The sequence below is a fragment of the Zootoca vivipara genome, chromosome 11 (assembly GCF_965207765.1).
Source record: "Zootoca vivipara chromosome 11, rZooViv2.hap1.1, whole genome shotgun sequence".
Taxonomy (NCBI): Eukaryota; Metazoa; Chordata; class Lepidosauria; order Squamata; family Lacertidae; genus Zootoca; species Zootoca vivipara.
Window position 1 is genome coordinate 16,648,173 of NC_142594.1, and position 24,389 is coordinate 16,672,561.

The 24,389-nt window shown below is 40.7% G+C and overlaps 1 protein-coding gene across 7 annotated transcripts in view; it reads left to right on the forward strand.

Annotated features, from left to right (window-relative positions):
- The first annotated feature begins 951 nt into the window (after window positions 1–951).
- Window positions 952–24,389, forward strand: part of SLC4A7 (solute carrier family 4 member 7) — a 71,047-nt gene continuing 47,609 nt past the window's right edge. For 3 of the 7 annotated variants that reach the window (XM_035128762.3, XM_035128768.3, XM_035128764.3), the window contains exons 1-2: window positions 952–1,359; window positions 4,266–4,304. In XM_035128762.3, the coding sequence (XP_034984653.2) occupies window positions 1,312–1,359; window positions 4,266–4,304 (87 nt within the window). In that variant the 5' untranslated portion in view covers window positions 952–1,311. Of the gene's footprint in view, window positions 1,360–4,265; window positions 4,305–16,151; window positions 16,382–24,389 lie in introns of those variants that run through there. The other 4 variants (XM_035128763.3, XM_088653932.1, XM_035128765.3 and 1 more) reach the window with 2 other exon arrangements.

Here is a 24,389-nt window from a genome sequence, read left to right on the forward strand (position 1 = left end):
GAAATTCTGGACGTCTGGCAACTGTATATCCAGTGCTTTTTCCCCCTTAAAAAATGTTTAGGGGTACTCTCATTTCCCCACTCATATTGAAATACTGCCCCTCAACGAGGCCAAACTTAGATTCACAAAATGTTTAGGGGTATGCGTACCCCTGTGTCCCCCCAGAAAAAAACACCACTGCTTATATCTGCACCTTGAAATATGGCTCAGTTAAAAATATCCATATAGGCTTCTTCCTATATAGATGCACTTTACTCATGTGCATCTTAATCCTTTCCTCTCTGAGGCTCAGCTCTGCATGGGGACCTGCTGCCCCATTGTGGATCCTACTGTCTGAGGCGGTCGCCTCAGTTTGCCTCATGGATGGCCCGACCCTGGGCTGAGGACCAAGAGGGTGATGGACTCAGTGGCAGCTCCTTCCGAAAACAAACACGTATGTAGGAGCACACCGTTAGGCTCCTACTCATCCACTGAGCTATTTCAGCTTCCGAAGCAGCCATTTAACGTTAGCAGGGTGAGGGTGGGGGGACGACACACCTAATGATCTCATCCGCCATAGTTGTTTGTTCGCGGGCGTGGATTAGGATTGCAGGTTTTATTTTTTTTTATTTCCCCTCAAGGGGTCCGTTTTAAACACTGTGAAAGCAAGACTGCCTGAGCCGCACAGCGATTCATTCTTCCTCGGGCCACAAAGGGATGTGGTTAAAAAACGCCCCACATTGCCTCTCAAGCACCGTCGACGCCTATTCCGACAACCCCCTGAAGCAATTTATTCCCCCTCGCTCGATTTCTCTCGTGTGTGTGTTCTGTGTACTCAGAGGGACTTTTACTTCTAAGCAGCAGCATGCATGGGGCGGGGACGCAGAGGCAGCGCCGCCCTGCATGAAGGGCTCCCCTTGAGTGAGGAGGAGGAAGGTCGCGCCGTAAATCCTCCCTCAGACTCCGAAAATCCCCCCTCTGCCTCTGAGGAGAGAGAAAGAGAGAAGCGAGAGAGCCGCCTCGCCTCTCCGCGTCATCCCTCCGGCCCAGGAGGAGGAGGAGGTGGAGCCGCATTCCCTCGCCGATTGGTCGGCGCTGCTGCCAGTCGCGCAGGCGGGCGAGGGGCGCGGCCAAGCGTAGAGCCGGCTAGGCTCCCGGCGAGAGCAAAAAAGAAAAAAAAAGAAAGCGGCCGGCCGAGTCAGTAGCCTCGTTGTGCTGCCGACGTCGACGACAGAAGAAGAAGGAACAGTGCCGGCTAGTAATAGTAGTACTAGTTCTAGTACTATTATTCCTTCCAGCGCAGCCACCCTCTCTCCTCCTGAGCCCTGCACCATGGAGGAGGAGCGGTCGGGGGAGCAGATGAGACCGCTACTCACAACGGTAACTGAAGAGCGACGGGAGGAGGCGGGAGGCAGGATGGAAATTGGCGCGCGGCGGCGGCGGCGGTTGCGCGCGGGTGAGAGGGAGGGGGGACGTGGAGGGAGGCGCTCGCGCCCCTTTATCTCTCCCGCCTTTCCCCTGGGCTGAGGGCTCGGGCGGCCGTTGCTCCTGCCGCTGCGCCTCTTTGTGGGGGCGGAGCCCCGCCGGGCGCCTCTCTGGGCTCCCTCGCTCCGTGACGGGGAAGCGCCGCTGCCGCTGCCAGTGGCGGGGGATTAATGCCCGAGGAGGCGACACAAAGCCAGGCGCTTTTTCCTTTCCGGTCTTGAGTCTCCCCCTCACACACACGCACAAACCGACAGGTGTCAGTCCTCTCTTTCTCTCTCTCGCCTTCCCTCAGCCCTTCCTTCCACTTCGCGCTTGCTCTCCCCCCCTTCATCTCCGCAGCCAAACACTACGAACAACGACAACAGGAGCAATAATGTTGTGACACGTGGATGGAATTAAGACTTGAGGGTGTGTGCGGGGGGGGGGGACGGTCTTGCACATGGAAACATTTCTCTTCAGCATCATCATCACCACCACCTCCGCCGAATCATCCACTTGGCGCGTGTGAGGGAGGAGAGAGAGAAATGGAGGGAGGCGCGTGTCTCCTTCCTTTCCACAACCAGCTCCTGCTGGTCTGGGCTCATTGCTTTTGTTCAGGCAAGAGCTCTTGATAGGGTGAGGGGTGGGGAGAGAGGGGAGAGGGAGGGGGGGAACCTGGTTCTTTGTTCGAAGCTCCCCCCTCCCTCTTGCCATGTTCCCTTCATTCTGGGTGGGAAGTGTCAAACGGGGTAAAGGAGGATAAAAATGGGCAGGCTGCAGGGGGTCAGGGCTGGCCTCTCCTGTCCTATGGGAACTAATAATAATAATAATAATACATGTGTCCTGGGCACAGTGCAGCAGGCGAGGTAGGGGCATCTCCCGTGAGATGCCTTGCCTTCGGTCCTCCTCCTCTTGACTCCTTTGTGAGTGCAAACACATGGCTAACCCAAAGCCGCTCTTTTGTCCTCAGAGCTCAAGGCAGTGGCAGATAACTCAGCAGTGATTCACTTTACTTCCTTTCACGGCTGGGGGTGAAATGAGGTGCAGTCATGTCTCTTCCCCGCCACCCCACCCTGTCCCGCATTTTTAAGTGGTTCTAGGAAAAAAAAACATTAGTGGTTCATCACAGATTTTTTTTTTGCCCCCTTGCGTTTTAGATGAGTTAGCCAGGATTTTTATTGAGTGTTTCCGTGACTTTGTCCTGCTGCTAATGTTGCTTTCATTCCCAAGGTTCCTTGGGACTGTGCCATGGCAGATAATCTAGTTTTAAATGGCAATAGGAGATGGAGAGCTCTTCTGATAGCAAACGAAGTTAGGCAAGTGAACAATCCAGTGTAAAAGCTTTCCCTCTCTATCATTTGGTTTGTTCACTGAAGAGTGATATGCATTAGTTCCATGTGGCAAACAATTTAAGTACTGGATTTAACTTGCTTGCTGCACATTAGGATCTACATCTACATCAAATTGTTTGATATAATCTATGTAGAAAGGTAGTGGTCTATTTTTTCATTGGTTTGGTAAAACAATTGTGGTGGACTACATTGTGGGTAGTATTGAACTATGTATTAATTAGAGTATCCCTATTTAAATGAAAGTAAATAAATGTCAAATAAATATGGTTTTTCCACACTGAAGGTGGCATAATAAAAAATGCTAACTTGTGCAAAAGACAGTAATAGAAAAAGAGTTATCACTCCTGATCTATGATGAGGGGAACAAAAGTAGGGCTCCTAAAACCTCTTGGACAAGAGGTTCTTGTCCAGGTTTGCCAACAGCCACAAACAAAGGAAAACTATAAAAAGAAAGCCACAGGATTTGCTCCTTTCCTGTGGTTAGTAGATGTCCTTTAAATCCAAATACAGTAATGTCTGTTCTTCTTTTTGATATTCAGCTGTCACACAGAAGTGACACTTGGAAACCATGCCAGGTTTTTTGTCTGGAGTGTATCTCTAAAAGTTACCCAGTTGTTTGCCAAGGCTTCTGGTGTGGAAAGATCCCACAGATATAGCAGTTTTCGTTTGGCAGGAATCCATGTCTCTCATCTTAGCACTGCTTTCATTTATATAGCACCTTTGCCCTCCACCTTGCCTCATCTTAGTGTTGCTTGCAACTAGGGCTAAGTGTCTGACAGCAGACAGTCAGAATGTTACTCTGGGAAGGGTAGTGTCTAAGACAGTGTTTCTCAACCTTTTTTGGGTCACGGCACACTTGTTCCATGAAAAAAATCACGAGGCACACCACCATTAAAAAAGTTAAAAAATTTAACTCTGTGCCGCCCTATATTGACTATATAATTATGACTGTAAGAAACACTTGCCAATTGCTGTGTTGGTTGCAATCTCATGTAATAAGGCTTCACAAGCCGCTGATTTCTCTGCCAGCACAATCCTTTGCTCAGCAAGTTTCAGGTTGAGCTCATCCAGCCAGCTTCTTTAAGTTTGTCTAAAACCACCCTCCAGTCGTTTGCACTGAGCTTTGGGAAAGAGGAGGAGAAATATTGCTTTCCGGCGGGTCAGTGCTGTTAATTGGCGGCCACCAGGCACGTGACAATGCAAATCGCGTCGCGGCACACCAGCCAGCATCTCGCAGCACACTAGTGTGCCGCGGAACAGCGGTTGAGAAACGCTGGTCTAAGAAAGGGAGGATGCATTTGATCCTATTGCTGAATCTGCAGTGGTTCCTTTGACCCTGTGGGTTCTTGCGCTCTTTGACTATCCTCTCATTATGCTGAGTATGAGTGATCAGTTGCAAATATATTTTGTTTTGTTTTTGATCAGAATAGTTTTTGAGGGAATAATTTTGCATCTTTTGAATTCTTACAGATTACTAAAGGAGACGGTGGTTCCAGCTTCTTCAAGGAGGTGGGGGCTCATTAATCTTCTGAGTAGAGAAACGCTTGACTACAAAAATCGAATTGCTACATTTACTTTTAAGATATATTTCTACATAGGAGACTATGATATATTCATTGAAAGATGCTAGAGAAGATTGGATTTGGTTTTACAATCATGGAGAGGGTTAATGGTCCCTGTTCTCATAAGCTTACATAGATTGTGGTCTGCCTAGTTCTCTTTTCCTGTCTAGGAAGAAAAGAGCACTCATTTATTTTAATATGAAAGTGTTTATAATGAAACGGATGTAGACCTGTGCGTATTTCCTTTTTGCAACAATTAGCTCTTCAGCTATGTGTAGTTCTAGAATGTTCAATTGCACCTACTTTTTTGCTTTGTGGCAATGATTTTTGATCAGGCCTTTTTTACCATTTTCATTTTGAAGCACCATATACTGTATAGGTTTTCTGAACCTGTCTGGAGGCTTTCACAGTAGTATTACAAGTACTAATAATATTTCACAGGTAATATGTTCCATTCTTCTCAGGCAACCTTTCTATGGAAAATGCCAGCATTAGGATTTAATGTTTTGCTAGAGGTTGGATCTGTGTTGATTTTCTGTTCTGAAGCGTCTTGCATGCTAACTTTTTGGAGGGTTTCCTATCGACTAATATGAAAATTCCTTGAAAGTAAAAGGCAACATCACATTTTATGCGGCACTTATAAATCATTAAGTGGGAATGCCCTAGGAAGACAAGCAAATCTTACTGCACCTTATACACATGTAAGGTAAAGGTAAAGGGACCCCTGACCATTAGGTCCAGTCGTGACCGACTCTGGGGTTGCGCGCTCATCTCGCATTATTGGCCGAGGGAGCCGGCGTACAGCTTCCAGGTCATGTGGCCAGCATGACAAAGCCGCTTCTGGCAAACCAGAGCAGCACATGGAAACGCCGTTTACCTTCCCGCTGTAGCGGTTCCTATTTATGTACTTGCACATGTAGGATCCTACATATTATAATCTACACATCTATAGCATCCTGAGTGCTTCTCAGAAATCTGTTCTTGGAAATCTGGAAGGGTATTGGAACCGTTGAAATGAGCCTAGTGCACAGCTTTCTACAGTATCTGTTGAGGGTCATATAATCAATCTTAAACTAACCAATCCACTAAAATAGCTTTAATTATTTAGTACTATTCTCTTCTGCACTGATGATTCCTGTAGGTGCATCTGTGTCCATGGTTGCAATTAGCTGTACCAGGCGGCTATTGGATATGAGAGAAAGGGGTGAACTTCACCCCATGGCCTACTGGTAAGCACAGCACTCACCTCCTTTTGAGTCACCTGAAGTAGGTGGAGCAAGGAAGGATGAACATGCTGAAAGATGGTCCCTCTCCTTGCTTGCATGCTAATCTATTTTTTTGTTCTGTTGGAGATTAAGAAGATGAAAGGAACTAATAAGTGAACTAGATAATTTCCTAGCATTTCATGAGCCTGAGATAAGGATGGAACTCTTCAGATTCTAATGTAGAACATTTCCCTCTGGTTTGATACAACACAGTTACCATTTAATATTTCAAAACGTCATGGCTGCCTTTATACAGCTGTCTTAAAATGCAGTACTGAAATCTAATAAATGCCAGGCTATCCTAAAAAGGCAAGGAACTATATGTATTTGTGCAGTGCTATTTAGCTCTTGTTTATACAACTGAATATAGCTGGAATAGTCCCCCCCCCAAAAAAAATATATGATGAAAATATTGGGTGAAATATTTTCTACCTGCTATTGCTCTGACTTCCCTGTGTATGCATATTGTGCCTTCTGTTTTATTTTGTTAGCTAATAGTGGGACTGTGCATAGGATTTCACAGACGTGTGTGCCAGAAAAAAATGTCTTAACTCAAAATAGCTTGTACATATGGCTTCCTGCCATACACAAACTTGTCACCTGATGGCATTGTCCTTCATAAATCACATTCAGTCATTACTCCGTTGTGAGGTTGGTTCTTCATCATTCTCTTCTAAAGTCTCACAGGAGTTAAGTATTTTGGCTTAAAACATTTGGTTGCAATGTTATCATTTTTTGGGGGGGTTCTTTTTATTGGCTCTTCCAAAAGCCAGCTAAATTGAGGTTATGTACTTTGTTTGCAATAACAAATCTACTTGATTAGCCTGCTTCTAAACTAGTGAAAATAAGAAAGGGTATTAGCTGAGGACTTAATCAAGACACCTTTTGAACGAAACATTTTGGTAAGCTGAATTTCATGGTTCCGGACAATAATTCTAACTTTATTTTGCACCTTGAGTGAGTTTTAGTTAGCCTTGTAAGTAATTGTACACACAATTCTAGATAACATGCAGCTCTATAAAATAGCCTGAAGTGTAAGAATAGGATTACAAATACACACATGACACTGTGTGCATTGGTTTTATCTTGCTCAAGAGCTAGCTTGCAGATACCCCACTGAAAATATTGACAAAACTTAATATTCATTTTGATGGCCTAGGTCTAGGACTACACTGAAGAGAATCATGTGATGGAATATTTTATGGTGCACAGAAGCTCTTATCTTAATAGAGGCAGGATAGATTTAAAAAAGAATCCTCAAATGAGATGCAGAGAAGAGAGGGGAATTAAGACGACTAATGCCAGGGAAGCCCTAAAAGGAGAGGCAGAGGAGAATAATAGCATCATCAATTCATTCAAATTCAGTAGATAGGTCAAGGAGTTTTTTCTAATATAAGACTCTCATATAAGCACCCACCTAGCATTTGAGACTTTCTGATGATGACCTAATCTTTATTACATCCTAAGGGGATTCTAGATTAGCCCCTGCTAGGACAAGGCCTAATGCTCTGAAGTTCTCTTGATAGAGGTTTATAGCTGCTTCCTTCTGCCTTTCTGAAAATATTTTTAAACTTCCTTTTTGAGAATCTTTGAGAATTATTTCTTGCCTGCAGAATTAATTGTTGTGTGTCTGTGTTTTCCTTAATTTTGTTGATGATGCAGGACTGGGGGCTGGGGAACTGATGGCATGCAAAATAAGAAAGAATTTCTTAGGTGAAGGATCAGGGCTTGCATAAAATGGTTAGAAACTGTTTGACCTGCCTAGTAAGATTCTGATAAGAGGTAGCTAGGTACAGTTCAGCTGCTGAAAATGTTTGAACAAAATTGCTCACTCATAAGATCTTCTATTTCTACCTCTGTCATTTACGACTTGGGTAATTTTGAGACGTGTGCTTGTTGTCCCCCCACCCCATCTCCTTTTTAAAATGAAGGCTGAGAGTATCAGCTCAGGACTTCTAACATATTTGAATATGCTGTTTACAAACACTTCCAAATAATGATATATCTCACTTCAAGTTGAAACATAGTTTAGAGGTGCCTCTGCTTCAGTGGGATTTTTTGTTGTTTATGGTTTAGTTTGCTTTTACAAATGTAGGATTTTCTGTTGCAGAGGCACTAGAGGGCACTGCTCTCATATCTTGGTTAGAGAAATCCTGCCTTACGAAAATACACATAATATGTGGAAAGCCAGTGAGGACTTCATTTATAACATTTTAGACTGTGATCTCATACATAGTTAGCTGGGAATAAGCCCCATTGAACTCAATTGGAGGTTTTAGATGAGCTGAGATGTAAGTAGGGAATGTGTAAGAAAACATGAAGAAAGGAGAAACCATGAAAGAAGGGTATACACAAATAGCCAAGGTAAGATGGGCCAGAGCTCAGAATGAACTCAGGCTTGCAAGATAAGTTAGAAATAAAAAAAAGTTTCTGTGGCTATGTTCAAAGCAAGAGGAAGAACAATCAAGTAGTAGGTCCCTTACTTGGAGAAGATGGAGAAATGCTCACTAATGGCTTTTTGTTATCTTGGAAAAACTGACAAGTGGGATGCCTCAGGCTTCTGTCTTAGTCCTGTTGTTGTTCAACTTCGCTATAAACAACTTGCATGAAGAAATTGAGGGGATGCTCATCAAATTTGCAGATGACATGAAACTAGGAGGGGTAGCCAAAGCCAGTGCAGACATTATCTGGATTGAAGATGACCTTAACAGATTGGAGAACTGGGCCAAAATGAATTTCAAGAGGGACAAATGTCAGGTTCTACAATTAGGCAGGAAGAACCAGCTGCAAAAATATAAAATGGAGGTAGGTCCCTTCCAACTCTATGATTCTGTGACATCTGGTTTGCCAGTAGGACATGTGAAAAGGATCTAGGGGTCTTAGTAAATCACAGGTATAACATGAATCTACAGTATGATGATGCTACAAAAACAACAACAACAACACTAATGTTATTTTAAGCTGCATCAACAGAAGTATAGTGTCCTGACCAAGGGAAATAATAGTCCTGCTCTATTCTGCCTTGGTCAAACAGACCATACCTGGAGTACAGTCTCCAGTTTTGGGCACTACAATTTAAGAAGGATATTGACAAGCTGGAATGTGTGCAGAGGAGGTTGACCAAAATAATCAAGGGTCTGGAAACCAAGCCTTATGAGGAACAGTTGAGGGAGTTGGATCTGTTTAGCTTGGTAAAGAGGAGACAGAACATCTATAATAGCAACCTTCAAGTATCTAAAGGGCTGTCACATGGAGGATTGAGCAAGCTTGTTTTCTCCTGTTCTGGAGGCTAGGATCCGAAATAATGGATTCAAGTTACAAGAATATACATTCTGACTAAACATCAGGAACAGGAAGAACTTTCCGTCACTAAGAGCTGTTCGACAGTGGAACAGCCTCCCATGAGAAGTGGTGGACTCTTCATCCTTGGAGGTTTTTAAGCAGAGGCTGGATGGCCATCTGTCATGTATGATCTAGTTGAGATTCCTGCATAGGGGGTTGGACTAGATGACTCTCAGGGATCCCTTCCAGCACTACAGTTCTGCGATTCTCTGATTTGACTTCTGAGTAGATGTGCCAGATTACACTGCACACTTGGCACTCCTGAGGCTACCGTAGTATCTTGGTCATGGCAGTAAATAGATACAGCTATTCTTTTCTTCATATATAAAGGCTTCAGCTGTTGTGGGGTACTTCAAGTGTGTGTGGACAGGATACAACTATAAATAAAACTTAACTAGTTTGACATGAAAATTGAAGTGCACTTGTGCTAATAACAGAAATGGTGCTGCAACAGGTAATGAATCTAGGCAGTGATCTAGTTACTGGTAGCACAGAAAGCCAAACCATGACTTGGCATGAATGAGAATACATGCAGGTTGTTGGAGCAAAGTTTGCAGCCGCAGTGCTGCTCCTGAGCCATGATTTGTCTTAGAATTGTGTTCAAACCCAGGCTTGTGGTTTGTGCCTTCAGACAAACTCCAAGTGATAAGGCAAGAACAAACCTTTGTTCTTGCTTGTGACTCGCTTGTCTCACTCGCTTGTCTCACTCCCAACATTCATGGGCAATGCTTTACCAAACCATGGCTTTTCCCTGGGTAGCATGAGAGCAGAACAGCTGAGCGAGGAGCAGTACAGCTTTGATCTTTGCTTGAGCAACCTGCACATTACTGCCAAACTCTGGTTTAGCTTTGTGTTAAGTGCAAGTGGGGTTCTTTTAAATATCTGCATGAGTATAAAATTTACGTTTGGAATGTGACCGGAAGCATATCATAGGCTTTCAAATAGCTTTTGTATAATGATTCCAAATTATTGCTTGCTTCTTTGTTTCTGATACATATGGTATCAGTCCTCTTCAGAGTGTAGAGTTAAGTGTTGATAGCAAAAAAAGTGATTTAAAAATACTGCTTGTTACTAGTTCTTCATAAGCAATGGGATCCAATAGAATATTTAATATAGTGATGAACAGCATATGCAGTATTCTAGATTCAAAATATATGGAAATAAAGTCTCAAGGCTTGCTTCATTTTATCTTTAATGAGAGACCATTTATATGAATGTGAAAGTGTGTTTGTAATCAAGAAAAGAGGAATGCCTTGCTTCAACAAGTGGTCAGAATATCAGCAGGGTAAAAGATGCTTATTCTTGAGGCTAGCTTTCTGTTGCCAGGAGATTGAGAAAAGGGGCAGCTGACATTTCTATCTGACAGTTCTTTTCCTTTAGCAGCTCTGATGATCTTAAGACAATAATTTATTGTTTGCTCTGTCAATAATCACTTTTGCCTAATCAGGGGAGATTGTAGGAGCAATTAAGAATTACACTCTTGTTTTCAAATTTTGAATGTGGTGTATGCATTTACCGGTAGTTCATATGACAGTTTGTATGACATTTCACAAAGGAACGTGCTTGAAATTGAGGTCTAGAGTTGTACACTGGTTCAGAGGAAAGCTTGGGTTATACTATCAGCAGTGCTTCAGAGGAACACATTGGGAGTTGAGTTCTCTTTATTTTTATTGAGTGTAAAGCCCTATGCTAAACAGAGTCTATTCCTAACTACTGAAGTAGTAGTAGCTTAGTACAGTATGTTCTGTCACAGTGATGAAAGGAGGACCAAGCTGGAAATGCCAAAAAAGTGCTTCTGCTGATTGACCTAGTTCTATAAGAACAAAATCTATTTGTTTCACTCTTTGTTGAGACTTGATGCATTCAGTGTATCTGCACTATCTTTCTTCAAGTCACACTGCTGCTAGTGTTCACTTAAATTAATCATCTGTAATGGAATCTACTTAAGCAGCGTTTTGGAAACTGCAAGCTGCTTAGTGTAGTGAAAAATAGACTCTTAATATCAGATTATATGATATGCAATTTCTAATTACTCTTGGCTATTACTCTTGCCTATATTTGAATACCCTAGACAAGGCAGTGGCATGTTTTGAATTGAAGGACAATGGTTCTTCCCCCACTTCCCTCTCCAGTTCAAGAGACACTAAAATCAATTTAGTGGGTATATCAGACCTTTTAGAAATCTAATTATATGCTGCTAAACAGCAAGGGCCCCAAAGGCCAAAATGGATTTTTTTTACATATTTCACTCACTAGAGCTTGCACAGTTAATTATATGGCTGTTCTTGCTCACACACTTGTCAGTCTCCTATTATAGTGACCACCAACCATTTGAAATTAATGTTGTATTATTTGCCTATAGGGCTGGTCCTGTGCCATTCTGTCTGTCAGTCTATTTACCTAGTTCCAGCCCACATACCAAAGAATGGACCTTTGGTTTCTGATTTCTGAATTACATATTGTGAAATGTTCTTTGTAATGTCCCCAAGCACACCAATAGTATATGTTTTTACACTGTTGGAAATAATTCCTGTGCATGTGCAATAATAATACTTTTATTTGACTTCATAACTAGAGAGTCTACCCACCCAGTATTAAGAAACTTAAATGTGTAAAATCATTTCTTTAATAAAGGAAATGCAAGCACTGGCAGTGTACAGAGATGAATTGTCAATCCCCATTCAGCATGAAGCTCACTTGGTGACCATGGGCAAGCCACTGCCTCTCAGCCTACCCTACTTCAAAGGGTTCTGGTGGGGATTAAATGAGGTGGGGGAGGACCTTGTATGCTACCTTGAGGTCCTTGGAGGAAAAGGTGGGACATAAATGCAACAAACAAATAATAATTTTGTTGTTCAGAAAATGTACCTGCAAATGTTTAGAACAATACCTTGCAACATGAAGGTATTTCATATATTTCAAAAACTTGAGTAAAGCCAAACAAAACTCACAGAAATAGTGTATTAGTAGAAACATATGTTTGAAAATGGGACGCAGGTGGCGCTGTGGGTTAAACCACAGAGCCTAGGGCTTGCTGATCAGAAGGTCGGCGGTTCGAATCCCTGCGATGGGGTGAGCTCCCGTTACTTTGTCCCAGCTCCTGCCAACCTAGCAGTTCGAAAGCACCTGCGGGAAGGTAAACGGTGTTTCCGTGTGCTGCTCTGGTTCGCCAGAAGCAGCTTAGTCATGCTGGCCACATGACCCGGAAGCTGTACGCCGGCTCCCTCGGCCAATAATACGAGATGAGCGCCACAACCCCAGAGTCGGTCACGATTGGACCTAATGGTCAGGGGTCCCTTTACCTATGTTTGAAAATAAGCAGTTCAACACATTTCATTTCATATAAAAACTATATATCACATTTATCACTCTACTCTTGTACTGTATATAAATACCGTACAGTAATACCTCGGGTTACGAACGCGATCCGTTCCAGATCGCAGTTCGTAACCCGAACGCAATGCGCAACGCGATTTTGCGCATGCGCAAAGTGCGATTTTCGCGCTTTGCGCATGTGCAGAAGCGTCGCGCGTGCGGGGCGAAAACACTTCCGGGTTGCGCAGTTCGTAACCCAAACTGTTCGCAAACCGAGGTGTTCGTAACCTGAGGTACGACTGTACTGGCATATATTAAAGATTGGACAAAAATGAGCAACATTTCCCAAAAGTCAATTACTGTACCCTGTATGAAATTGTGTATGTCATATTCTGTCTGTTACTGTTTTAGTACTTTTTAAATACTTTTTTTCAAGAACCTTCACTTTCTGGTTCAGAAGTTCATACTGTGATAATTTCAGTAGATAAGTATAAGCAGATAAGAATAAAAGTGTGCAAGTCAACTTACAAAGGTTGGCAGTGGCAACAACTCAATTATTCCATTAAATGAGCACAGCAATGTCACGTGGACCTGGCTTTCAAAAACAGTCTTTTTCCTCGGTTTGAAAATTGTCTGAATGCCTTGGCCCTTCTGTCATTTCCTTTACTTTGTGGCATAATAAATGATTGGACTGTATGAGGACTGTAGGTGGGTCAGTAGAGGACTTCAGAATCAGGCTTAATGATTCCTCCTATCATGCCTGTATTGGTTTGTGACAGTCTTATAAGCTTTATTCTCTCTCTGGTTTTTTTTTGGAGGAGGAGATTGAGAAGTACCGGGTAGTTGCTGCAGTACTGCATTGGTCTAGGTAGAAGTAGGAAGCAAGTGATATTTGAAAGCTTTCAACAAAAATAATTCTCACATTTGTAGGAACTTATGAAAGACTGAGCATTCATTTGACAAACACAAACCGAAGTTCAGCACTGCTGAATTTTTCTGACATTTTCCAGAATGTGTGTCACCTGTGAAGGTATATGTGTGTCTCTGTGTGTTCATCCTACCCCGCTCCACTCCTTTGAAAGCTGATGATGTACCATCATTCAATTTATTAGATGACATTATAGCATCTAAAAACCTCTTATTTTTAAGGGAATTCACCATTTGTTTTAAGTTTGCAATAGATATTTGCTCATGTGCGCGCACACACACACACACACACACACACACACACATATATACACACACATATACACACACACATATACACACAGATATACTTTTGTATATCATTTTGGGATTTAAATTTTTTTGAAGTGGTTTATAAGTATTATAAACAATAATTAAACAGCCCCAACTGTAAAGGTTACCTCATACTTCTCAGCCTTGCATTACTGTATATTTATGTGTGGTATAGCAAATGTGCAGATTTGAAATTTGGCTTTGTAAAAAATGTACTCGTTAAACAGCTATCCTTTTTCGGTGTAGCCTTCTATGGCTGTGTTTATAAAATGTTCCATTCTATTTTGGGAATATAGTTTAAGAACCAGGTATTAGTTATATAAGAATCTGGTCCTTGGTTAAAATTATGGTTACTACTTGTTTTGCATTTGGTCCTTAAAATAAAAAATGTGGCAGAGCAGCCTTTAAAACTAATAGGGTGGGGTCCATTCCATTCCAGGGATGAGGAGTAAAATGTTTATCATTGTTTAAATGGAGAATGGGTACAGCGAGGCAATGAGAAAGCTGGGCACATGCTATTAGAGAAGCAAAGGCACCATAGGGTAAAACCCACATTCCAAAGACCAAACACACTAGGTATGGGTGTTTATATGCTACTGCTGGAAGCCTGTGAGCCACAATGGACATTAGCTAGAGCCCTTGGTTTTGAGAGAAGAGCATAGATATACAGTAATGGACATAAGGGAAACTTGGTGGACTGGAAAAAAACCTGTTAGACTTGGGTTATCTCTGTTAAAATATATATAGGAAAGACAGAGCAGGTTGTGCTGGAGGTGCTGTAATGCCATACCTCAAAGCGGGCATAAAGTCCAGCAAGCTAGAAATCCTCAAAAGGGCAGACTCCACATAGTTGCTGTGGGTGGAAACACCAGGCCCAAAGAATAATTAGTACCATTGTCCAGTGAACAAAACACCCAGGTTGATCTTGAGATGGAGAATGAAATCAAGAAGGCATGAAAAATAGGATGTAATGTTGTAAAAAGTGACTTCAGATACTCGAACGTAGACTGGCTACATGTGTCCCAGTCATGACAAAGAGATAAAAATTTCTTGATACCCTAAATGATTGTGTCCTAGAATAGTTTCTCATGGAACCAGTCAGTGACCCTGGACTTAATCTTAAGTGACGCTGAAGACCTGGTGTGGGATGTAAGTGTTGTTAAACCAATTAGGAACAGGGGCCATAAAGGTAAAGGGACCCCTGACCATTAGGTCCAGTCATGACCGACTCTGGGGTTGTGGCACTCATCTCATGTTATTGGCTGAGTGAGGGAGCTGGTGTACAGCTTCCAGGTCATGTCGCCATCATGACAAAGCCGCTTCTGGCAAACCAGAGCAGCACACGGAAACGCCGTTTACCTTCCTGCTGTAGTGGTACCTATTTATCTACAGTACTTGCACTTTGACGTGCTTTCGAACTGCTAGGTTGGCAGGAGCTGGGACCGAGCAACGGGGGCTCACCCTATCGCAGGGATTCGAACCGCCGACCTTCTGATCGGCAAGCCCTAGGGCCTAGGCTCTGTGGTTTAACCCACAGCGCCACCTGTGTCCCAGTGGCCATAGTGCTATGAAATTCAACACACATACACACACGTTTGTTATATAAATATATAAAAGGCTTGGTTTTTACAGTAACATGTTTTTAATATTTTGTTGGGAGCTGCCTAGAGTAGTTGGGCCAAGCCGGTCAGATTGGCAGCATATAAATAATAAAATCACTTTAAAAAAAAACATTTCATTAATTACATTCATCACCATGTTATAGAGGTAGTGAAGTCCACCAAGTTGGACTCCTTTGAAACTTGATTAGGTCAAAATCATGAAGGGTAAGGCTGTCTATTGGTTTCTAGCCATTTTGACTATGTTCTGCTTCCACTGTCAGAAGCAATATGTCTCTGATTACTAGTTGCTGGTAATCTCAGATGGGCAGAGTGCTGTTGCTCTGATGTCTTGCTTGTGGGCTTCCTATAGGCATCTTATTGGCTTCCTTTTGCCACATCCATCAGGGCTCTTATGTTCTTAAACTCTGGGGTAAGAAAGTGCATTGTTAAGAAGACAAAAATTAGTTATAAACCACGATTTTGGTTTCTTACATAATGACAAGATAGTTTTTAGCAAAGTCCTCTTCCTGTCTATGTGGGAGGAGGAAAGGGGAGGGGGAGAGCACAGAAGCCTGCTCATGTATCTATCACATGGTTTAGTGTTATGTGCAAACTAGACATATGTATGTAGGAACTTGTACCTTATATTTCGTTCCTTAGAAGCTATAGTTTTAAAAATGATTCTTGGCATCTGCTCTGTAATGGGAATTGATCTTCCTTCCCCCACCCTCCCACCTGCAGTACTTTTTATAGATCCCTAAGAGAGCTTTTCAGGCTCAACGTAACTAGAAAATTGGCTTTTATGAATATATAAATGTGTACAGTGTTTGAGACCTTTTTTAGTTTGGGGATTTGAGTCAAACACAGTGACGATGAAACCTTGGGCCTTAACAGCAAAACATTCATATTGCAGGCTGTTTTTAGCTACTGCTGTAGCTAAATGTTAAGTCACAAACCACATAGTTTCAATTCCTTTTTTGGTGTTCCCTTGGTGGGAATTGAAGGCATGCCATGTTCCTCAATTCTGTTATTATGTGACCTGTGCTGGATGTAGTTACTGGCCTGGAAGACTAAGTATCTTTACAAGATAACTGGCTGCAACAGAGTGATTTATACAGCTGTACATCTTTGTTGACTGTACTGTTATAAAGCAGTTATGTGTTGTCTGGTTTCTTGAGGCTCATAGCACTGCAAAATTGCACAAGGGCATTCTCCATTTCTTCAGCATCAGCATGGAAGGAACACATATAGACAAGGAGCTGGTAAATACTTCTTTCAAATAAATAACATTTTAAAGTGGCTAGAACTCATGATATTCACTCTTGTATGTCAGATTGTGTAAATAATTGTCTTGAAAACCTTTGTAATATCAGGGTTTAATATACATACAAATTTAGCTATATAGTCTTTTTATAAACTCCTTTAGCTTTAGAAGTGTGACTGAAAACTTTGACTCAAATACAATTAATAGTACTACTTATTAACTCATCTCTAGAGAGGGCAGATTTTTTCAGGATTACGGTAATGTATGTTAGGAAATTGAACTAAAATGTATTAAAAGTAATGTCTTCTTGTGAAATTACAGGTTTCTTATCTACGGTAACTTTACCTTCCACCAAACTTTCTTAGCACTCTTTTCTCCTTTATGCACTTTATGCAATTTTTGTTAGGTCTGTAGTAAACTTTTGACTATGTAAGATTCTTGGGCAGGTCATCTGTACATAATCAGGATTAGAAGCTCATCAGCATTCTTTGTGAAACTAGTATCATAGATCTTTTTCTCAGTATCATGTTCAGTAGAGGATAACTATTTTATTGGAAAACAGTATGGTTTAAAGTTAGTGAGAAAAAGCTTCCTGAGTTCAGTATTTGATAGAAGTTGCAGAACATGCCTAGATAGCTTTACTTAAGTGGCTTATCAATATGGAGGTAGCCAACATTTTAAACATGTCTGATTCCAGTAGTCTCTTGGACTTCACTTTTCATTCCCCACTTATCATTCTGTTTTGCTATATTCTAGGAATATATCTTGCTGTAGTAAATAATGTGGTTGCTAACTTGGATATTGATTTAATATGATTTAAGTCTAACCCTTCGTCATGTTAAAAGATTTTCAATGTGGCTGCATGTAAAGAAAATATGTTTGAGAATCTTAGAAAGTATCTCAGTGGTATATCAGCTTTTATTACATGAACAATCGTAATATAAAATCAGGTAAAGTCTGTCCATATTTGTAAGGTTTTTTTTTTTTTTTTAAAAAAAGAAGTTTCTGCTTGTGCACTGGATGATAGAAAGGTGGTCTTTAAGTTTAGGCTGCTATCCTAACTCCAACCCTGCCTGCCAGTGGAGCCTTGAATAGTGGTAAAGCCATTGCCACATCTGCTACCCAGCCGCTTGCAGGCGGGTGGGGGACGACGACGCTGGTGGCAGCAGCCGCAGCAGCATCATTGGGCTTGATACTTGCCAGCAAAAGCTATGAAAACAGCTTGTAATCCAGTTCATTCCAGGCCAGCATAGCCCTGCCTCCTCCCTGCCCTTGTTTCATGTATTTCTGTTATGAGTGTGTACATGGACCCGCATGTGCACAGCCACCACTCATGTTCACTACTGAGAGGTTTAGGATCTTTTCCTGGAGTTATAACGTGTGCTTGTTACGGATGTGTGTTAACCCTTAATCTTATGCCCACAAGAAGTTCTGACTCAAAGAAATAAAGCTTGGTTTATTATCTAAAACAGGAGTGACAGAATATATGAAACTGTTGCTTTAGACAGCAAAGTTACAGGCTAAGCAGGTAGCAAATTCCATTACATACACACCTTAATTAAAGAGTAAAAGATTCCCTAACTATTCTAAAAGGCCTACAGAAGCTGCCATAAACCTACACTAGAAGGAGTGGGGAAACAAGTATACTCTCTGTCTGCCATCTGCCTTTAAATCACCTTACCATTGTGGGGATGGATCTCATGAGGAGTTTTGTATCATGTACTTGAAAACAAAATTTGCATGTGTTAATCTTCTGGTCAGATGTGGGTGAAGGCAGAATATGGCCAAATGCGTTTCAGCTGGAATCCAGCTTGATCCATGGTCACCAAACCTCATCAGTCTCATGTCATATTAGAGTTCTGTCAATTTTATACTGTTATTATCTACTGAGATAAACCATATCATAAATTCAGATTAGCACACACCTCCTTACATTCCAGTGGTGAACAGCATGCATTGTGGCCACCTGTTCAGCAGATTTTCTCCTGAGTCCAAACCCCTTGCTGCCTCGCATAATGGGGTGGGGGTGGATTGCCATGTCTGAAATACAAGTGTGTAAAAGTGTGCTCTTGCTGATTTCTACTGTCATAACATATACCCTGGTGAAATCCCTGTCAAATATAAACATGTACATGTATCTGATGAATTGGCCTTAAGTGTAATGGTCCTTTTTGCCTTTAATGTAGGTAGGATAGTGTGCATTTTTCACAAAGCAAAAATATTACGGCAACTTTAGTTTTACATTACCCATCTGTTAGATGAGCATTCTTTCAGCTGACAGCATTAGTTCAATTAAAAGTTGTGGTGTTTTAAAAAAGTGATGGTAGAACACTTAAAGTTATTTGAGAATGCTAATCAAATTAAGGACATGCTTTGATCAGAATAAACTTACAACATTTATTTTAAGGTATCATACTTTTCTTAGAAGACTCGCTGATTAATATTAAACAGTGCAAATTGTTGGTGAAAATGCATACTTCAAAGTGTTTCTGCATTTTATGGATCCTCTTAGTTTCTCCTTTCTGTCCCTGTCCTGATTTACCATAGTTCTAGTGCCTGCAGAGATTCAGATTCCAGTCTGTTTCATCTCAGTAGGAATTGCAAAGACAATGAGAAACTCCTTCCCCATTTCCCCTTATATTTGCTTCAGTGTTAAAATGTCTTGCGGTAGCCTCAGGTGGGAGCTGTGATGTCAGAAACTTACAAACACAGTAAGATGAATGCAAATTAGGAGAGCCATCTGACATGACTGATGTAAGTAAGATAAGTGCAAAGCTGGTTTTAATGGCACAAAAAATCCATAAGTTCATCTGGACAGCGACAAGCAGGAAAACATTCCTGGAATTGTGGAAAAATGTCTGGAACAACACAGTTGATTATGTTGAAGCATCTTCTATGCAAGGGAAGGCTAATACAATTGGGGCAGTTTTTTGCTTTTGTTTAAAAAAGACAACAAATGGGGCGGGTATGCTTGAGATTAGTAACATTTTGCACAGTATGAAGACAGAGAAAGTTGTTTTCCTTCAACAATCCTAAAACTCAGGGTCATGCAATGAAGCTGATTGGCAGCAGGTTGAAGGCTTTTAACATGATACATACGGTAGTTATGAAATTCACTACCAAATGATTTTGTAAGATCCAGTATCTTAAAACAGCTTTAAAAAGTACAGTACTAGAGAAATTCTTGGTCACCATATTACCTATCATGCTGCATTTTTTCAGCAAACGGGTCTGTATTTAGGTTGAATTTTTGCCTAATTCTATTGTGTCAGAACATGTAACAGCTTGTAAAGACTGCAAAGCCCCTCTTATTCAGCTTTCTGATGAGTCAATCCTTTTTCTACATGGAATTGGACTACTGGGGAAGCTAAATAGGTTCGTATAAATCTCACTACCTTTCAGTTATGTACTTTTCAGACACAGAAAAGTATACTAAGACACAGAGCAGATGGTGACTTTCATGATGTGTCCTAGAAAGCTGCAAACTCAGCAATGTGTTGAGCGAGTTTTACATGCACGTTATTAAGTATTGGAAACCTATGTGACTAAGTTCTGTTTATAGCAACAGATATAGTATATTGAAGACTAAGGATTATAGTTAAAGCAGAAAATTAGTTCCTAACTCAGAGCTTTGTTAATTTCAAGTTGTTTGACAAAAATTATTAAGAATGGGGTTAAGGCTACTATTACTTCATGGAATAATTTCAATCTCAGTGTATTTGTATTCTAATTTTTTAAAACAGGCATGCCTTCAATGCAGTGGGAAGATTTACAAGGGCACACATGCCTTTCAGTAATCTAATCTATAGACAGGCAGCTTTCACATGATATAATTTTGAAGGCCACTCCTTTATGAGTGAGCTGGCAAAGAATGTCTGTTTCAAATGTGTCAATCAAGACTAAGGACACTGAATTACAATGTTGGTATAAACAGCATTCTAAAACATATCCCCCCCTTTGGCATAGTGTAAGCAGTTCTGTTGCTTTTAATTTAAGCAACATTGCAATAATCAAACCTCATAATGAATTGAAAATTAATCATCAGTATTAATAACCAAATAAGAGAGGGAAATGTAAATACAAATACAAATGTAATGATCATTAATGGTATGCGGCAAAAAGTAGTTAACTGTGCTGTGATTTTTAAAGCATAAAAAAGCTGGTAGAAGTTTAAAAGTTAATAGATAAAAACATTTTAATCTGAATGCACACAAGAGTTAAAAATGCTACATAATTAAACCTTTTCTTAGGCGATACCATAGCCTATGGCAAGAATGGTGAATCTGTAGTTCTTCAAATGCTGTTGAGTCTGGTGTCCAGCAGCCCTAGATAAGCAGCCCTAGTGGTCAAAGATAATGAGAGTTGTAGTCTAGCAACATCTGGAGGGTCACAGGTTCTCATCTCCTGGTATGCGCAGATGACTTTGATTAAAAATTTAAAAATATGTTTACTATACCTGTCTTCTTCCCTGACGGGACTCAAGGTGGCTTGTAGATAAAAATAAGAGCTACTAAACATATAGGGGAGAAAACATGAAAACACAAATAATTGATAAAATCAAAATTATATAATAATAATAATAATAATAATAATAATAATAATAATAATAATAAATTTATACCCCGCCCATCTGGCTGGGTTTCCCCAGCCACTCTGGGCGGCTTCCAACAGAAAAATGAAATAAAATAATCTATTAAACATTAAAAGCCTCCCTAAACAGGGCTGCCTTCAGATGTCTTCTAAAAATCTGGTAGCTGTTTTTCTCTTTGACATCTGATGGGAGGGCGTTCCACAGGGCGGGTGCCACCACTGAGAAGTCTCTCTGCCTGGTTCCCTGCAACTTGGCTTCTCGCAACGAGGGAACTGCCAGAAGGCCCTCGGTGCTGGACCTCAGTGTCCTGGCAGAACGATGGGGGTGGAGATGCTCCTTCAGGTATACTGGACCGAGGCCATTTAGGGCTTTAAAGGTCAGCACCAACACTTTGAACTGTGCTCGGAAACGTACTGGGAGCCAATGTAGATATTTCAAGACTGGTGTTATGTAGTCTCGGCGGCCGCTCCCAGTCACCATTCTAGCTGCCACATTCTGGATATATATATGCATATATAAAATATATAAAAATATAAAATTATACCAATAATTATTATAAAAACATCATGGCACCAGTCTTTTCATTAAAAGTAATTTGTTTTCGAAGGCCTGTTAGATCAAGAAAATCTTCATCTGCTGGTGGAAGGACAACCAGGAGGGAGTCAGTCTATTTTCTCTTAAGGAGTGAGCAGCCACCAAGAATTCTCTCTCTTGCAACCCTACCAAGCTTGCAGTCATGATTGTGAATCATGTCTTAACTTTATATGTAACCTAAAAATGAACTTTTTTTCCTGGCATTCTCCTTTTAGGAGTATCTAGCAGTATTTGCAAGATGCACTCTCATGACGGTTTTTTTCTAGAAGAAAAGAATCTTATCTTTTTTAGAGAAGACTGCATTCCAATGCTGGAAATAGAGGTAGTAATGAGGGGAAGAATCTGCATTTAATAATTTTAGTTAAGGCTTAGTTATTTTGTGTGTGTGTGTGTGTGTGTGTGTGTGTGTGTGGCCCTCAACGTTTGCCCACCCTTGGCATACGTTGGGGGGGGGGGGTCTCCCTTATGTCACATTTTAGATTATAAGCTGCTGAGAGCAATGATTTGTTTTATTAATACTGTGTAGAGAGTCATGCACTCACTAAATGAATGAAATATTCTGAGCATCTTAGCTGTTTCTATTGCTACATTATATGATACAAGCAGGATTTTTGCCTTAGAGTGGAATACACTCTATATATGGCATGTTTTTGAGAAACCTGTGCTGAGTCTTCGTAATCACAGCATTCTTTTCTAAAAGCTCAGAGACCAACTTTCTACTTATCTGTTCTAGGACCTGGTATCTATGCCAGTAGTTACCCGGGTCTTCTTTCTCCCCCTTTTTGAAGATGGGAACAACGTTTGTCCACCTCCAGTCCACAGGGACCTTATCTATTATCCAAGAATACTCAAAAGATTATAGACAGAGGTTCTGAGATTACATCTGCAAGCTCTTTTAGTACCCTTGGGTGCAGCTCACCAGGCCCTATTTAGCAATATTAACTATTTTTCACTCACACCAAATTTGTGATGAGGGGGGTATGTGGCCGCCAGGCCCATTAGTATTATGGGAGGAGGTACAAGGATGGCTTGTGCAGCCTTGCAACCTTTCAATGTGTATGGGTTGTCTTGAACCCACTTCATCCCCATAAGGGCCTGATGCAGAGAGGTAGTTATTTGCGTACATCTGCCCAATGAGTTTTGGGCTAAACCATGATTGGAACTGTAGATTTTGTGCCTCTTGGCTTTCAGGTTTTTTCAGTATGATTCTTTTCTCTTCCTTTCTCTTGCCATTCAGAACCTTAAGTCTCTGCAATGCTACACTATTGCCAACTAATTCTTAGTTTTTTGGAATGAGAAATATACAGTAGCTTAACTCTTTAAGAAATGATGGAAGCCAGTAGTTAAATGGAAAGCACTTTAATGCTGATTTAAGCTACAAAATCCATAATACGGAAATGCATTTAATGTTTAACTTGGCAGAAGTAAAAAGAGAGAGATATTATGTGCAACATAATGTCTTTCTAGCGTCATTATAAAAATGTGCTTGCTAAACGCACAGCTTGAAAAAGAGACTATATTTGCGAAGCTTGTTTTCACCCAAAGTTTTTAATGCTTCCTTTGAATCACTGTACAGTAGTTTCCCTTCCCTGTTATAGAAGATGCACAGTCTGTTACTCAGTAACTCTTGTTTTCAAATGCGAGACAAGCTTACACAAAACTATTAAGTTGGACTATGGCAGGCAATTGAATTTGGGGTCTAAAACTGGTTTTCATTCCACTCAGGCTTTCTGGGCAACATGATGAATCGCCAAAAAACTTATACTAAAATATGTGCTTCCAGAAAATAACCCTGTGTTCTTTGTGGTTCCTAACCTTCTGAAGATGATATGACAAGCACTTTTTTAAATTTCGTCATAGTCATTTATAAAATGGAAACATAAATATGTAGATGTGATTGCACAAATATTCTAACTACATATCTGCTAGTGATGTGGGTAGTAGTTTGGATGTTTTCAGTATAAATATTTATATTGGAAATTTATCCTGATTGGCTCATGGACATACAGTTTTCTGTTTTCTGCAGTATGTGTGTGGCTATCTCTAATCTGCTTCGGCTTTCCGAATAGTTTATTTAAACAATTTCTTCCAGACAACTCTGGAATTTGGTACCTTTTAATCCTTGTGCCCTGCTTATGGCATGTTAATAACAGGATTGTGAGTTAACTTCTGCAAGACTAGAAGATTTTTGAGTCACTTTCTATCCTTTATTGATGCAGATAGATTTTCCATGATTTCTCTGAAATACTGACTTAGTAAGAAAATAGTTGTGAGAAAGCTAAATGTAAGGGGGAAAGGCCCTCACTGTACGTTTTGTGAGTAGTTGTTAGCTTGTAAGAGGGGGGAACATGGTTTCTGTTAGTGAGAGAGATGTGAACTTGTAACCATTATACATATACTGGAAAAAGTACATTACAATTAAAATAATCAGCTTTATTTTCCTTGCCTATCTTGGTTTTATGGTTTATATGCACTTTTTGTCTTAAGAGTCCCCAAAGTAGTAAACATATTAATACAACAAAAGCCAAAAGTTCAATAAAATACAATTATCAGTTATCAACCAAACAATATAAGGAAGCAAAGTAACAGCAAATTGAGACAATAATTATAGATCCTTCCTCAGCTAAATTATGGAAGAGTGCTCTTGCTGACCCTATATACCCCACACTGTTCGGAAACCTGAACAGACAATGAGAGATGCTACAAAAACTTATTCCAGCTAGATAAATTAAGTATTCTGCTCTCCATGCCTCTAGCTTGAGGTATGCATATGGTAAAAAGACTTGAATGCATAGTCAGAAGACTTGAGGAATATATAACT